Source organism: Halichoerus grypus, chromosome 14, assembly GCF_964656455.1.
Source record: "Halichoerus grypus chromosome 14, mHalGry1.hap1.1, whole genome shotgun sequence".
Taxonomy (NCBI): domain Eukaryota; kingdom Metazoa; phylum Chordata; class Mammalia; order Carnivora; family Phocidae; genus Halichoerus; species Halichoerus grypus.
In genome coordinates this window covers 12,120,160-12,137,139 of record NC_135725.1, presented here as the reverse complement: position 1 = coordinate 12,137,139, position 16,980 = coordinate 12,120,160, and the positions used below count along the sequence as shown (strand labels likewise).

The 16,980-nt window shown below is 38.9% G+C and overlaps 1 protein-coding gene across 3 annotated transcripts in view; it reads left to right on the top strand.

The window, feature by feature from the left end:
* The window catches only part of PTAR1 (protein prenyltransferase alpha subunit repeat containing 1), a 51,869-nt gene that overhangs the window by 18,598 nt on the left and 16,291 nt on the right, over positions 1 to 16,980 (top strand). For all 3 annotated transcript variants that reach the window (XM_078062157.1, XM_078062156.1, XM_036117898.2), the window contains exons 3-5: positions 3,116 to 3,182; positions 12,013 to 12,117; positions 13,901 to 14,114. In XM_078062157.1, the coding sequence (XP_077918283.1) occupies positions 3,116 to 3,182; positions 12,013 to 12,117; positions 13,901 to 14,114 (386 nt within the window). The remainder of the gene's footprint in view (positions 1 to 3,115; positions 3,183 to 12,012; positions 12,118 to 13,900; positions 14,115 to 16,980) is intronic.

The window sequence follows — 16,980 nt, the reverse complement described above, 5'->3', positions numbered from 1 at the left end:
CACTCCCCCCTGCCTGTGTTCCCTCTCACGCTGTGTCTCTCTCTCTGAAATAAATAAATAAAATCTTTAAAAAAAAAATAAAAATGACTATAGAGGTATATTTATGCATGTTCTTTTTTTTTTTTTTTTTTTTTTAAGATTTTATTTATTTGAGAGAGAGAGAGCACAAGCAGGGGGAGCGGCAGGCAGAGGGAGAAGCAGGCTCCCCACTAGGCAGGGAGCCCGATGTGGGACTTGATCCCAGGACCCTGAGATCATGACCTGAGCCACGCAGGTGCTTAACCGACTGAGCCACCCAGGTGCCCCATGCATGTTCTTACATTTTAAAAAGTCTATTAAACACTGAGATGTCCCCATTATTTATTATAGACAGGTGTTTTAATTGCCATGTAATTGAGTTATTAAAAATAGTCAGATGCTGACTTTGCCATATACCGATTGGGTGCCCAGGGACAAATTATTTAAACTCTCTAAATGTCAATTTCCTTATCTCTGAAGCAAAACAAGAATATCTTGAACCATAATCATGGGAATTCAGTGAAATAATGTAAATAAAGGACTTCCAGTGGTATCTGGTATACACTAATGCTAAATAATTATAATTATTTTTATTATTTTATTTTACCTTGTGTTTAATATGAGTTTGGTAGAAGTTCCCTTAATTTCATGCCCCTACATTGATCATCTTAATCCTAAAATTCTCTTTTCAGTTTTAGTAAAATGAAGACAATATGTCTATATTACTGATTTTGCTGTGTTTTTTTTTTTTAATATTTTTTATTTATTTATTTGACAGAGAGAGAACACAAGCAGGCAGAGTAGCAGGCAGAGGGAGAGGGCGAAGCAGGCTCCCTGAGGAGCAGGGAGCCCGATGCGGGGCTCGATCCTAGGACCCTGGGATCATGACCTGAGCCAAAGGCAGACGCTTAACCGACTGAGCCACCCAGGCGCCCCTGATTTTGCTCTATTAAACAAGCTTATGGAGCTTATTTGAATATATGGGAATTCTGTCAATACCATGATCACCAAATAGCTAATGAATATTGAATAGGCTGTTAAAAAATGAAAATAGAAAATACTAAAGAAAAATGAAAAAACGTTCATATTAATGGTTATAAATTAAAGTTGTAAAATAAAACAAAGTATTTTTTATCTGATGCATTCATTTTTTAAATGCGGTTATATAGGTTAGAGTTACAGAGACATAAGTGCACTCCTGCTACTCTTGGCGATATGAATAGATACCATTCATTTGAAGGACAGTTTGGAAATGCTTAGTAGGAGCCATACTGGTATTTATATTGTTTGACATAATAGTTCAACTCCTGGAAGTATGTCCTGAGAAAATAATCTGTGAGATAAAAGTGTGTTTCTAGTAATATTAACTATAGTAGTAAAAACAACAGGAAAAAGCCTAAAGAATAATAAAGATAAATGTTAGTATATTACACTAAAGGATTGTTATGCAGCTGTTAAAAATGCATACTGTAGCAATATTGGAGAATGCATGTCAAATAATATTGACAGAAAAAAAGAGAACAAAGTGGTACATTTATCATTGCTATGGCTATGTAAAAATATGGGTAAGGATAATCTTTGCAGGAGAATATAAATGAATTGTGTTAAATGATTATGAGTGGGTCTTTTTTCCCCTTTTGAAAATTTGCACAATTATTGAAATGTTTGTGGAATTAAAAGAATAACGGTATGGAAATTTTATTTCTTTTCCTTGGTCAATATTAAATTAGAGCCAAAAACTCTTTTTTTTTTTTTAATTTTTTTATTGTTATGTTAATCCCCATACATTACATCATTAGTTTTAGATATAGTGTTCCATGATTCATTGTTTGTGCATAACACCCAGTGCTCCATGCAGAACGTGCCCTCCTCAATACCCATCACCAGGCTAACCCATCCTCCCACCCCCCTCCCCTCTAGAACCCTCAGTTTGTTTTTCAGAGTCCATCGTCTCTCATGGTTCTTCTCCCCCTCCGATTTCGCCCCCTTCATTCTTCCCCTCCTGCTACATTCTTCTTCTTTTTTTCTTTCTTAACATATATTGCATTATTTGTTTCAGAGGTGCAGATCTGAGATTTAAGAGTCTTGCACAATTCACAGCGCTTACCAGAGCACATACCCTCCCCAGTGTCCATCACCCAGTCACCCCATCCCTCCCACCCCACCCCCCACTCCAGCAACCCTCAGTTTGTTTCCTGAGATTAAGAATTCCTCATATCGGGGGCGCCTGGGTGGCTCAGCCGTTAAGCGTCTGCCTTCAGCTCAGGTCATGATCCCAGGGTCCTGGGATCGAGCCCCGCATCGGGCTCCCTGCTCTGTGGGAAGCCTGCTTCTCCCTCTCTCGCTCCGCCTGCTTGTGTTCCCTCTCTCGCTGTGTCTCTCTCTGTCAAGTAAATAAATAAAATCTTTAAAAAAAAAAAAAAAAAAGAATTCCTCATATCGGGCGCCTGGGTGGCTCAGTTGGTTGGGCGACTGCCTTCAGCTCGGGTCATGATCCTGGAGTCCTGGGATCGAGTCCCGCATCGGGCTCCCTGCTCAGCGGGGAGTCTGCTTCTCCCTCTGACCCTCTTCCCTCTCGTGCTATCTCTCATTCTCTCTCACTCAAATAAATAAATAAAAAAAAAAAAAAAGAATTCCTCATATCAGTGAGGTCATATGATACATGTCTTTCTCTGTTTGACTTATTTCGCTCAGCATAATACCCTCCAGTTCCGTCCACGTCGTTGCAAATGGCAAGATCTCATTCCTTTTGATGGCTGCATAATATTCCATTGTGTATATATACCACATCTTCTTTATCCATTCATCTGTTGATGGACATCTTGTAGAGCCAAAAACTCTTAAAAGAATGAGTGAATAGTCTTTCTAGGCATATTGTATTGTAAAGTTGTTTCAGTGTCAACTTTTAAGAGTTATTTTTATCATAAAGTAGAAAAAAGTCTTGGCAGCTTAGAACAGGGCATCTACCATTAAAATTACTATGACATGGTATATATACATTAGTAACATAAGATAGGATACAGATATACAAGGCCTTGAAGAAAAGCCAAGCTTCAAAGGGTAGAACTATTTATAATGTGATTTCTCTTTATTTTAGAACTGATAGATGTCACATGCACCCTGCTGCTTCTAAACCCAGACTTTACCACTGCATGGAACGTAAGGTACGTCATTCTCATCAGTGATAAAATGAAATTGTCCAAATTTCTGAAAAACTGTAAACCTCATGAGTTGTTATCTTTTTGAAAAATGAAATATAAACCATGTATCTATGGCATTTTATGCTTATTTCTTCTACCCAATCTTTATAATATCTCCGGGACAATTCTGACTTACACTTAGCTCCTTTGTGCATGTTTCTGTCTTTTCTCCATAAACTTTCCTGTCTGAAATAGAAATTATCATTGCAAATTACAGTATACCATTTGTTTTTATTTTCCTTCCTTTTTAGAGGAGTAGGGGCAGCTAGCGTAATTGGTTGGTTTGTAAGGCATTGGTTTATATATTTGTGAAGTGCAGTGGGAAGTATGTAGGATGAGGATTCAAGCCTATGACTTTTTAGTCTCAGTTTAGTCACTAACATTGTGACCTCTGTGGGCCAATCACTTGAAGTCTCTGGCACTCAGTATTTTGGGAAGGGATCACGTTTTATTAATATCTTAGTTCCTTAATCTAGTTATTTTAGCTTTAAACACAAAATATAGAAATACCAAAGTTGAGACCAGGTTCATTTTTTTTTCATTGAAGTTTTTTCAGTTAAACAGTATGTATGTTTTTTTTTTTTAAAAATGGTGGTTTCTTAGACTAACACAAATTCTCCTAGAGGAAAGCAGGATAAAGTTCTAGATGAATAAAAGTGAAGTCCTGTTGAACACTGTGAATACGTTTTAAATTTTCCAATAGGAGAGAGCCATAGATTATGGTTCTTAATCTTTAAAGATGACTTAAACAGTACTTTATTCAATTTTCGGTGCATTTTAAGCAAGGTTACATTCTGAGTTAGTGTTCTATGATACCTACTGAATTTTGTATCTACCTACTGATTTTTAAAAATTAGACAACTTCTATTATGTCTTTTTAAGTTGTCTCTTGAATAATTAATGATCACATATTTAGAGTAAGGAGTAAGAGAAGTATAGAATGAGATATAAGGCTTTAAAATTTACATAATTTTAGAATTCTGATTTTTCTTTTATGGAAAGCACCACCACAGGTAAGGAAAAGACTAATGTTCATGAGTGGCTACTGTATTATAGGGACAATATTACAGCTTTATTCATGATCTAATTTAATCCACACAATACTTGACAGCATTTGTTCATTTATCAAATATTTATTGATTGCTATCTGCTGAGTTCTAGGCACTGGAAATAGAATTATGAACAAAACCCTGTCCTTGTGGAATTTTTATTCTACTAGGGGAAGAAAAGAAAGACATTACTAAATAAAATATACATGCGATCAAGTGGTGGTTAAATCCTGTGGAGAAAAAGTGGGACAAGAAAGTGGGGAAGACCAGAGAGAGAGTGGGAAGAATAGTATTGCAGTTTTACATAGGGGACATCTGAGCAAAGACTGGCCTGATTTGGGGATCAGTCTGTGGTGTCTGGGGTAAGAGCACTCCACGCAGAGGGAACGGGAGCAAGTGGGAAGGCTCTCAGTGGTGCTGAAAATGTTCCTTGGTGTTCTGGGACAGCAAGACAGCCAGTACCCGGTGTCGCTGGAGTAGCGTGCACGAGGGAGAGAGTCATGGACCATACCTCATAGGGCTTTGTCGATCTTCCTACGCTGCTGGAGGAACTTGGACTTCTACTTGGAGTGAGATCGGAAGTCATAAAAGCTGAGGAGGGACAGTATCTCGCTTAGGTTTAAAAAGTCTAGGTCCTGTGGAAAGTAGACTGTAGGGGTGTAGGGAGGGGTTAGGAAGTTAGGGAGTGGTTGTGGTAATTTAGGTGAGAGGTGCTTGTGACTTGGAGTCTCACTGAGCAGTAGAAAAGGTGAGAAGTAATGATTCTCACTGTATTTTAGGAACTATATAAGCTTTGACTGTATTTAATAAACCAGTTTTAAAGACAGATGATGAACTAGATGCAGGAAGGGGGTCAAGCTGGACTCCGGTGTTTGGCCTGAGCAACTGAAAGGATGGAGTTGCCCTTTACAGAAAGAGTCAGTCCTCTGTCTGGAAGAGGAGCAAACTGAGGTGGGGAGTGCCAGGTGGAAGTCAGGTGCTCAGTTTGGGACAGGTTAGGTTTGTGTGCAGGAATCTAAAGTTGAGGCAGAAGTTCTAAACCTGATAGAAATTTGGGAGTCACTAGAAAATGGGTGGTATTTAAGGCCATGAGATTGTTTGAGGTACCTGTGTAGCTGTTGGAAAATTGGAAATCACATACATGGCTCACATTGGTGATTCACATATTTCTGTTGGACAGCACTGTTCTAGAGTTTGTGCGACGAGGAAGAATCAGCAAGGGAGACTTTTAGGAGGGTGCTATGAACTTATAACTGAGAGCTTTCTTAAGGGTAGGGATCATGTCTTTTTGTTTTCCTTTGTTTTCCTAGCATCCAGCCCTCTAGTGCCTGGCACATACTCAGTTTGCAGACTGGGCACTGAAAATAATTAAGTTCAGTGAAAATGAAATGAGGGTAATAGAGAAGTAGGAGTACCATTTTTATTCATGTTCTCCAATTCCTCGTTATTATAGAGGACTTGAAAAATCCTTCAACAAGAAACGATTCTTACTAGTCTAATACATGCATATATAATCATATATACATACACATATATACACACATATATATATGTAATTTATTGTATATTTTATAGGGCAGCTCAATGTAGGAGAAAGAACCTAGTCTTCAGATATGTCGCTCTTAGTCCTTTTTCATTAATTAACTAGCAGTTGACTTGAGGCAAAAGATTTAATTTCAGAGCAGCTTTAGTTTCTATATCTGTGAAATAAAAGGTTTGAACTAGGTAATTTTTTTATGATTCCTTTCAAACTGTTTTGTGATTTTCTGTGGTTTGGTTGTGTAAAGGGAAAATGGCTGCGTAATCTAACTTCAGTGATATTCACAGCGGTTGATTTTGAAAAGTATTCTAGTAAGATTATTATAATAAAGTTTTGTGCTAGGGGCGCCTGGGTGGCTCAGTCGTTAAGCATCTGCCTTCGGCTCAGGTCATGATCCCAGGGTCCTGGGATCGAGCCCCGCATTGGGCTCCCTGCTCCACGGGAAGCCTGCTTCTCCCTCTCCCACTCCCCCTGCTTGTGATCCCTCTCTCACTGTGTCTCTCTCTGTCAAATAAATAAAATCTTTAAAATAAAGAAATAAAGTTTTGTGCTAGATGAATAAAAAGGAAACCTTGATTTTTAAAAAGATGCATTGTGGGTATGTATTCTAGTAAGTTTTAATTTGTATTAGTAAAATTAATTAACATGAAGACATAGAATCAGTAGTACATTTTATGCAAAAACCACCAGCTTTGGAAGTAAATTGGTCTAACCTTATAAGATCACTCGCAAATCAAATACTTAACACTTCATGTTTAATTGTTGGTATGTTTCTTCTGCATTGAGTGATTTTTAACTGTATTTTATAAACTGCTAAAAGATAGTATTAATACATCAGTCGTTCATTTTATAGGTGTTGTGGTCTTAGGGAAAAAACAGATGCAAGTATAGGTTTTTGCGTTGATTGCCTGTAATTACAGTGAGTGATGGATATACTTTTAAAATCTACCTGTTATAGAAAAATTTGGTACTTTTTTTGCTTTGAAATTCAGTGTATTATTTTGTGAAAGAGCTTGACTTCATAACAGTGTCCTATTTTTTCCGTCAGTCTGTGAACACAGAGTGAGCAAAACCTCTTTGAGTAACTAAAATAGCTAACACCAGGCTTCAGTGATCATGTCCTTTACTCATAGCCTATTACAATTGGTGACTTTATTTTATGCAGATTTGATGTTTGGTTCTGGCACTTTGAGTTCACAGACCTTGAGTATAAGTTACTAATTCTCCCCCAGCTTCAGTTTTCTCATCAGTAAAACTGAGATAATACTAGGTTGTGCCATATGAAATTGTTGTTTTTATAAAACAAAAATAGTTCAACCTAAGCATCCAGATCCTGGTGTCTTACACCATTCTTTAATAAATGGAAATAGGCTTCTTGAGGAAATGTCTGATTCTAGGACCAGGGCAGGAAATCTATAAGATTCATCTGGAACATCTCAAAGAGCCAAAAAGTAAGGAAGTGCTCAAAAAACAAAATGATGGAACTATGTCAAAGGGCTTCTAGTGGCCAAAGCTGGAACAATTTGAACAGTAAAATAACATAATATTGGGTTATACCCTAAAGTGTAAAATGGATGTTCATACTGACATAAATAATTGAAGAAGCAACAAACAAATAGTAGACAACAGACAAATCTCTCATATAGAAGGATTCTAAATAATTTATCTAGGCAACCCCCTTCAAGGAGTTGGAGTCCAGCTCCCTTCCTCCTTAAGTGTAACTTCCTTCCAAAAAGTACAGTGGAGGAACTGGACACAGACCATCTTAGTCAGGTAATCAAGGTCAGCATCAGCAGTGACAAGTCACGCTGGTATTTTGTGCCCCTGATATGATGTGATAAAGATGGCACTTTTGTGATCTCTTCCTCCTCAAAACCCTAGTCTAACCGTAAGAAAAACATCATACAAAATACCTGATTAGTACTCATAAAATGGCAAAGTATAATCTGAGGAGCTTGTAGAGACATAACCAAATATAATGTGATATCCTAGATAGGATGCTGGACTAGAAAAAGGACATGTGGGAAAAACTAAGGAATTCTGCATAAAGTACGGACTTTCAGTAGTAATTTACTGGTAATGATTCATCAATTGCGACCAAAGTACCATAATAATATATTATTAATAAGGGAAGCTGGTACAGGGTATATAAGAGTTCTCTATACTATCCTTAACAACCTTAGTGTAAATTTAAAACAATTCCCAGATTAAAACTTTAAGATTTTTATTTATTTATTTTTTAAGTCATCTCTATACCCAGTGTGGGGCTCGAACTTACAACATGAGATCAAGAGTCTCGTGCTCTACCAACCGAGCCAGCCAGGTGCCCCAAAAGTTTATTTAAAGAAACAAAAAACAAAAACAAAACAACAATTGAGTATCAGCAATTTCATATATATCAACATAATACAGGATTGTTTTGAGGATTAGATTAGATAATATATGCAAATCACTTAACACAGTGGCTGATTCAGGAGAAGTTTTCAGTAAATGGTAATTTTTATGAAGATGACTCTTACTATTATCATTATTTCAGACAGAATAAAGATTCAGGGGGTAAAAAAGATGGCATTTGTTTATTCAGTCATACTGTGTTCCAAGTACTGAGCTAGCCAGTGGAGATTTAACCATGGACAGGATACACATAGCCCCTGGTTTCCTACAAATTTTAAATCAAGTGACAGCAGAGAGAAACCATAATTAATAGCCTGAGATAGAGAGAAGACAGAAAAAACTTAAAAAAATAAGATAAACCAGGGACGCCTGGGTGGCTCAGTCAGTTAAGCGTCTGCCTTCGGCTCAGGTCCTGATCCCATGAGCCCCGCATCGGGCTCCTTGCTCAGCAGGGAGCCTGCTTCTCCCCCTGCCTGCCACTCCCCCTAATTGTGTTCTCTCTCTCTTTGACAAATAAATAAGTAAACTTTGTAGAACTAGAAAAGCCTTCATGTAACATGCCACAACAAGGTTGCACATATAGCATGGCCCTGTTCCCTACCACCCCCTCCTCTTTACAACACAACACATGTGGCCTTTTCCTTTCCTACGTACTTCTCCCCCACATTTATTTGACCTTTGTTTTATTCCTTCGTTCTCTGTTTGCAGTGTATCACCTAAGGCTTTCAGGATGAATCTCAAAGCCCAGCTTAGTCAATGTGCCTGAAAATAAAGCTGCCTCAAATTTAAGGCAGCACTCCACTTCCTCAATAAGAAAAGTCCAAGAAAAAAATTTTAGGCTAATAATAATATGTAAACTTAAAGGTATGTGCATGAAATAAGCAAACGTCTTAATATGATACTTACTTTTTAAATTTAGTTACATACCTTTAAAATAACGTGAAGTATTTTAATTATTCATCATTTTCTTACATTTCATTAAACAGTTTAATTCAAATGTCTTACGTGGCTTATTGACATCAGTGACTTTGTCATCACAAGAGTTATTTTTTTCAACTTATCCAGCCTTTTTCCAGAGCACATTATGTGTGCATATATCTAGCTGGTTTGAGATACATATAGCACTTTTTGAATCCATGTGTGACTGAAATTTTTCTCAAGATAGATCCCTACTTGAATGCATTCCAGTAGTTGATTTTCTTTTATTATATCTCTTGTTTAAGTGATAGCTATAATGTAATCATTTACTATATTCCTTTTTCAAGTGATCTTTAAAAATTTTGTTTATGGGGCTCCTGGGTGGCTCAGTTGGTTAAATGTCTGCCTTTGACTCAGATCATGATTCCAGGGTCCTGGGATCAAGCCCCACATCTGGCTGGCTCCCTGCTCAGCGGGAAGCCTGCTTCTCCCTCTGCATCCCACTCGTGCTCTCTCTCAAATAAATAGATAAAATCTGTAGGAAAAAAAAAGATTATTTAAAAAGAAATTTGTTTATGGTAATATTCAACATCTACAGTGTTCAGTCCTGTCCCCAAGAATGTTTATTAAATTGATATTTAAATTTTGCTTCCTTTTTTATGATTCTGTCAGGTGATCTTTTTAAGCATCCACGTATACCTTTGATTGGGGTTGTTTCAGGCTAAGATCTCTTCCCAAATATGTTGTGCAAAATAAATTAAGAGAGCACCCCTAGGGGCATGTGGGTGGCTCAGTGGGTTGAGTGTCTGACTCTTGATTTCGGCTCAGGTCATGATCTCAGGTTGTAAGATGGAGCCCTGCATCGGGCTCCACACTCAGCGTGGAGTCTGGTTGAGATTCTCTCTCTCCCTCTCCCTCTACCTCTGCCCTTCACCCTGCTTTCTCTTTCTTTTTCTCTCTCTCAAGATGAATAAAATCTTTCTTTTTTTTTTAAAGGAGCCCTAATTGAAGAAACTTTTTAAAGATTCAGGTATAAAGTGACTCCTCTTTTCTGAAGAAAATTTTGACTATTTCCCCATAGATATATATGGGAGTATAGGTAGGCAGTTGTAATAAGGAGAGCTTTTAAATTTAGTAAATGGAAATTAGGCTTAATATAGTAAATTCTGTACCATAGAGGTTTTTAAACTTGGAGCACTTGTTCAAACACATTGCTTTGTCACTAGTTTTTGATTCAGCGGGTCTGGGATGAGGCTTGAGAATCTGTATTTCTTACAAGTTCCAGATGATGGTAATGTTGCAGTTAAGGACCTTACTTTGAGAAACACTGCATTACAAAGAAGTTAAAATTATACAGAATATTATTTTGCCTCCTTTGAACACTATAGGTATCCTGACTTACGGTATAATGAAACATTACTGATTTCAGAAGAAGAATGATGCAGGACTGCAAAAGTAATTGGCTGTTGCATTAAATCCTCTTTCAGTGACACATAGGCTTCCTGTGCATTGAAAGAAAAATAGCCAATAAACCCATTTGTTAAAGTACCCATAAACCTTCTCAGTATCACTTGAAATTATATCCTGGAATGAAGTGCCTGACCTAAAATGATTGTAAAATACAAATATTTGTCATCACTGTTCAGTATTTTCACTAAAAAGAAAGTTATTTTCCTTATCAAATAAAAATCTAGAAATGGCACATTGCTGTTGGAAAGAAAATGCATGGTGGTAATTAGGAACTAAATTCATCTAAGTAGGTGAGGTATAGGATCTGGGCTCTGGTCTTCTTGGAACTAAAGTTCTCTAAAATAAATGAATTATCAACCCTATCACAGGAAGGACTTTTTAAGATTAATAAAGTCTAGTAAATGACCTAATTTTATTATAATAGATACATTGAAAATTAATTGGGAGTATAATCAGTAAGAGCAGAGCTTATTATCAAAAACTTACCTGAGAAATTAAATCAAAACCTAAATCGTATTTACTTGGGAAATAATAGGTGGAGAGCTCTTTCATGACGTTCTTTATAATTACATGGCAGCTTTGAACACTTTGAAAACAGCAACAAAAACCTGACTTTGCTCTTACTTCTATTTGTATTTCAAAAAGAAATGGTCTAGTGTCTCAAGGGCCATGCAGGTAGTTCACCTGGTAATAACATCTTTTGGGAACTTTCCTAAGTAGCAGAAATGAAAGACATCTTAAGCACAAAGCTCTGTTTCAGAAAAGCAAAAACTTGGAAGCAACCTAAATGTCTAACCAAAGAGGAAAAGGTCATGAAATTACAGAGTAGCCACTCAGTGAAAACTACTTGACCGATTTAAATGTTCGCTTTAAAGATTATGTAGCACCATGGAATAATTCTTAAGCTATAAAGCAGAATATAAAATTATGTTAAAATGTATATGCATATGAGGAAAGACAGAAGGGAAAATTGAAAAATAAAAATAGTAATTTTGTTAGGGTAGTGAATGATTCTTTCCATCTTAATCATGCTCTGTGTGTTCCTCTTTATGTATTTTTTGGTAATGAATCATATCATGTCCAACTTGGGAAGTTAGAACAATTCTTGACTAGTACTGGATCTGCCCTACAGATACTGATGTCAGGCCTTGTAAGTTTTGGAAATGAGACAAGCCAGAAAACCTCTTTGCCCTTTCCCAAATAGGTAACTAAAGTTCCACTATTGATTTAAGAGCTTCTATTTCTGCTTATTAATCCTGTTACTTAGAGATGACAAGAATACATTCTTGATTACCGTGTGTGATACTTATGAGAGTTTCATGTTTTCTTATTTTTTTTCTTCCCAGTGAGATTATGTTAATAGCCATGCAGTATGTTTGGATGGAAAGGTAGAATAATGGTTCTTTTCATTTTTCTTTTACAGAAAAGAGCTCATCCTCTCTGGCACTTTACATCCAGTTAAGGACTTACATCTGGGAAAACTGGCCTTAACTAAATTTCCAAAGAGTCCAGAAACATGGATTCACAGGTGTGGTTAATTTACACTATAGGATTCTTAGGATTCAGAATGGCTGGAGAAACAACAGTGTCCAGCAGGGTCACATACTGGTTCAGAGTATGAATTCTAAAGTCAAATTACCTACTTTTTAACTCCAGATGCCATCACTTGTTCCCTGTGTGACCTTCAGAAATGATTTAAGCTCTTCAAGCCTCAGTTTTCTCATTCGTAAAATGGGAATAACAATCACACCTATTTCAGAGTTAATGGTTGGCTTTACATGAAATAATGTATGTTAGCACCACCACGGTGCCTGGCACATATTAAATACTCAGTAAATTTTAGCTGTTATTGTTCATTATGAACTATCTGAGCAGTCATAGAAATGGCATTTAGATAGTCAACTATAATGAGCAACTTGGGTTTTATAATTAATTCAGGTCTGTTTCTGGTATAGATGGTTGTAGTTATTAAAATTAACAAAATAACGACGATAAAGGTAGCTGAGATGAGTGGTGTATAGGCTGCGCTGAAGTTCCTAAGACTGTAAATGCAGAGAGTATTTTTAGGTTAAAGGCCTGAGTCAGCCAAAATGCACGTGAAAACTCCTCACCATCCTGGCTCTCTGGAGCATATTCCTCGTGGACTCCATGGAACTACCCAGTTTTGACTAAAATGAGATAGTGTGGGCTGGTGGCTTCTTGGGGTCGGTGGAGAAATTCTTTAAGAAGTCTGTTTTCAGTTTACTAAGCCACTTACAACTTTTCTTAAATCCTGAGCATTTTTAGGATCTTAGTTAGTTCAGGGTATTTTCACTGTAATCTTGGCTTTGGCTAGCATTGCAAATCAGCTACTTCCATGCTGGATGTTTTTTCTTAGTAGGAATTGAGATGGCACCTCAGAGAGGCCTGTAGTTGTGTGTGTGGAGGTTTGGAAAGGACTGGGGGCAGGGGAGGGCAGTATTGAATATGCATTCACCAATTTATAGGCTTATCTAATATTTTATATAAAGCAAGCTTTTGTTTTATAAGTTAGGTAAAATTCTATTTGAAAAGGAAAAAATGAGTTTTCTTACTCAATTTCTAGTAACCTTTGGGTTGGACATTTTTAGTCTAAAAGAGTCCTTCTTATGAGAAGATATTTGTAAAAAACTCAACCACATTAAGTGGTTAGAGATGCTTTTTGAGTGCCTTTCATTTAAATAAGTATGCTAATGAAAATCTTAAAAAGACAAGGGAAAAATTTGTGGATAAAGACATTTAAAACCTCCTGATGGTTGTGTCCTTCCAGATTCTGTGCTGTAACATAGAAATTCTGCTTAATGAAAGCAGATAATGCAGCTTCTTGTTTGCAAGCAAATACACATAGGGTGAGGCATGCACATGTAATTGAAGATGTGAACCATGACTCCTCTTCTGGTATTTACCAGCCATTAATTAATATCCCCTCCACCACAACCACTGCAATCCCCCCTCCATGTACACACCCTGTCTTTGCATTTTCTGGCCAAATGGAGTTTTGGAGCTGTCATATTGGAACTGAAGCATTCTCTTTCTGACAAATTTTAATGTTTTAGAAAGGTTTCTCTTTCCTGTTTGTCCTTTCTTCACCCTCCTCCCTGTCAGTGGTGCTGAAGTTTAATGACATCTTTAACAACAAAAACAACAGAATAATCCCACTCCCCCCAAATTGGGCTCATAGACAGGGATTAGTTTGCATTGTATGGGTGGAGATTGAGAACAAAGAAAACTGGTTGTTTTTCTCTCTGGTTTGTGTTCTTTCCTCATATTCATTCCCATGTGTACCTTCACAGGCGATGGGTGCTACAACAGCTAATTCAGGAAACCTCCTTGCCTGCCTTTGTGACGAAAGGAAACCCAGCAGCAGTTCCTGCAGAGAGGACACAGAGACTGGTCCGAGAAGAGATGGAGGTCTGTGGTGAAGCGGCGGGGAGATACCCGAGCAACTACAACGCCTGGTCCCATCGCATCTGGGTTCTCCAGCACCTGGCGAAGCTGGACGTCAGGGTAAGGCCGCGCTTCGTCTCCCGAGGCACAGTCCCTGTCTGCCCTTGAAGTCTTCTGATAGCAGCTCCTCCTCAGAGGAGCTTTGAAGGAGGAAAGTAGAGGAGCTAATGGCCCAGCGGCCTGGGGAGGATCTAGCAGCTGATACCTCCAAGGAAACCCTGGCAATTTAAAAAAAGGTTGCATTCCTCACCAGCGCGGTTTCTGGCACTCTTCAGGTTAGTACATTGTAGAACGAAGGCAAGTTTAAGCAGTAAGAAGATGGAGCATAATTCATTTTGCCCCGGAATAGGAAGGGATTATTAGGCCTTATAGCATTGGAGTTGTTCTTTCTTGGTGGGCTCTGGTTATGTGACTTAATGTGCTCAATCAGCTGGCTGCCTTCTCACCATCCCCTCTCCTGGGGAGGGAAGAGAAGATCTCACCTGGTATTCCCAAACTTGCCTTTGTCTATAAATGACCTTCGGATTTTGGAGTCCCAGCCCAGGCCTACTAAATTGGGGAAAGGGTTGGATTTAAGAAAAACACTTTTCACAGGGCTCAGGGGGTTATCTGGAGGCAGAGCTGGGTTGGAAGGAATGGGGTGCCTTCACTTACTGTTCATCAGGATGAGAACTAGGTATCCTTTATTTTTTTTTTTAAAGATTTTATTTATTTATTTGACAGAGAGAGACATAGCGAGAGAGGGAACACAAGCAGGGGGAGTGGGAGAGGGAGAAGCAGGCTTCCCGCAGAGCAGGGAGCCCGATGTGGGACTCGATCCCAGGACCCTGGGATCATGACCTGAGCCGAAGGCAGTCGCTTAACCAACTGAGCCACCCAGGCGCCCGAGAACTAGGTATCCTTTGGTTCCTTCTTCGTACTATAGCTTCTCTATATTTTTCTTCACTTCTTACGTTTAAGTGCCGTAAGAATGTAGGGTACTGCTCTGAAAGCATCTCAGGCTTAAGACAACTTAAAGGGGTCAAAATACCTTAAGTGGTATTTTCAGATTAATTGGGAAGCACGCTCTCATTTTGCTCACCAGCCCCTTCCTCCATCTCCCTTCCCAGGTTCCCTCTCCCCTCTCTGTGTCCTAGCCAGAGATTCCTCCAGGGTAAATTAAGAGTTTTCATTTCTGGGGACTTTTAAGCCAACAGTTCTGAAAGAGTAGCGCTTCCCCTCCAGTTTATATTGGCTTTGTGTTTCTGGACGGGAGTCCCCGTGAGGGAGTGGAAAGAGCAAAGACAGAATCCTCCTGACCTGGCTTCAGATTTTGGCCTCACTAGCTATGTGTGGAAAGCTTTCATGTTTCATCTGTGAAATACCAGCTCCACTGTGTGCCTCAGTGGATTATTGTGAAGATTATTTGAGTTAATGTGTGTAAAGTACTGGGCACCTAACAGAGGCTCACTAAATTTTAGTTCCTTTCTCTGTTCCTCACAGATAGAAAGTTTAGGTGAAACTGACTCCCAGTTTGCTTGATCAACTCATTATAATTTATCCATGAAAAAGTACTGAAACTCTTTCATTCCCAGACACTGCCCTGTATGCTGGGTGTGGCATAATAACCAAGAGATTGCTCTCAGCAAATTGAGAATCTAGTTGAGGGAACAGATACGAACAGTCACAAAGCAGTTTGACACTTGCAGGCGCTGAAGGAAGCCCAGGGGACAGTGGGAGCACAGAAATGGCTTCTCATCCCGGCTGGGCTCACTGGGAGCAGCTGCCAGAAGGAAGGCTGCCTCGTTGTCAGGAGTCCAGGTCATCTGGTGGGATGTGGGAGATAGGGAGTCCTTAGGGAGTCTGGTCATCTCAGCTCCACAACTTGATAGTGGGGAGGGGGTGGGAGGGGCATGGGGAGCATGAAGGATAAAGAGAAAGGCAGAGTCCAGGTGAGCTGAGCAGTCTTTGGAGACTTGCCTGCCTTGATGAGGACCTTTTAAAGTGGCATTCCCATAAAATCAGGAACACAGGGCCAAGGTGAAATTCTTGGTTTCTTGAGACTGTCCGATGTTGAAGATGACAACTCATTAGTGGTGTGTTGACTCAGCTGCCTGGGCCTGCTCCTAGGCTCACACGTTGTCCACCAGCTATGCCCTGCCCTTGGTTGAACTCCATGCCCTTCCTTTCCCCTCTGCCACTGCAGCTCTCTCAGTGAGAGTGATGAATTTGCAAAATCCCCTTTCTGTTCTTAGAAGCCAGTGTTCCCAGCTCGGAGATCGTGCCCTACTGTGCTTTGTCTGTTAGAGGAAGTAATCACAGAGTACCACCGGTCTAAAGCAGCTTAAAAATACATATAAAATGAGCTGGCATCTTTTTACTTAGGAAATTGAAAATGATTTTTTTTTTAAGATTTTATTTATTTGAGAAAGAGACAGCACAAGCTGGGCGGAGGGGGAGAAGCAGACTCCCCACTGAGCAGGGAGCCTGATGCAGGGCTCGATCCCAGGACCCCAAGATCATGACCGAGCCAAAGGCAGACGCTTAACTGAGCCACCCAGGCGCCCCGAAAATATTTTTTTTTTAAAGTACTCATATCCAGCATTGATAAGGCTATGAAAACAAGCATTGTAGAAATTATTGTAATCTTACTGAAGGACAACATGGCAGCATTTATCAGACTCTACCAAAAAAGTGTGTTCTTTCTAATCTAGTAGTTCTGCCCGTAGGAATTCATCCTAAAGAAATACTGGGAGATATAGTATGGTGGTGTGGTAATTAAAGGTTCCACTCAGTGGTCAGACAAACCTAATTTGAATCCTGACTGTACCATCCTTTCTCATTGAGTGATGTGAATTAAATGGGAAAATCCACGTAAAGTGGCCGTCAGAAGTGCTTGTACTAAGTGTTCAATAAACACGGGCTATTATATTAAATATGAAAGTTT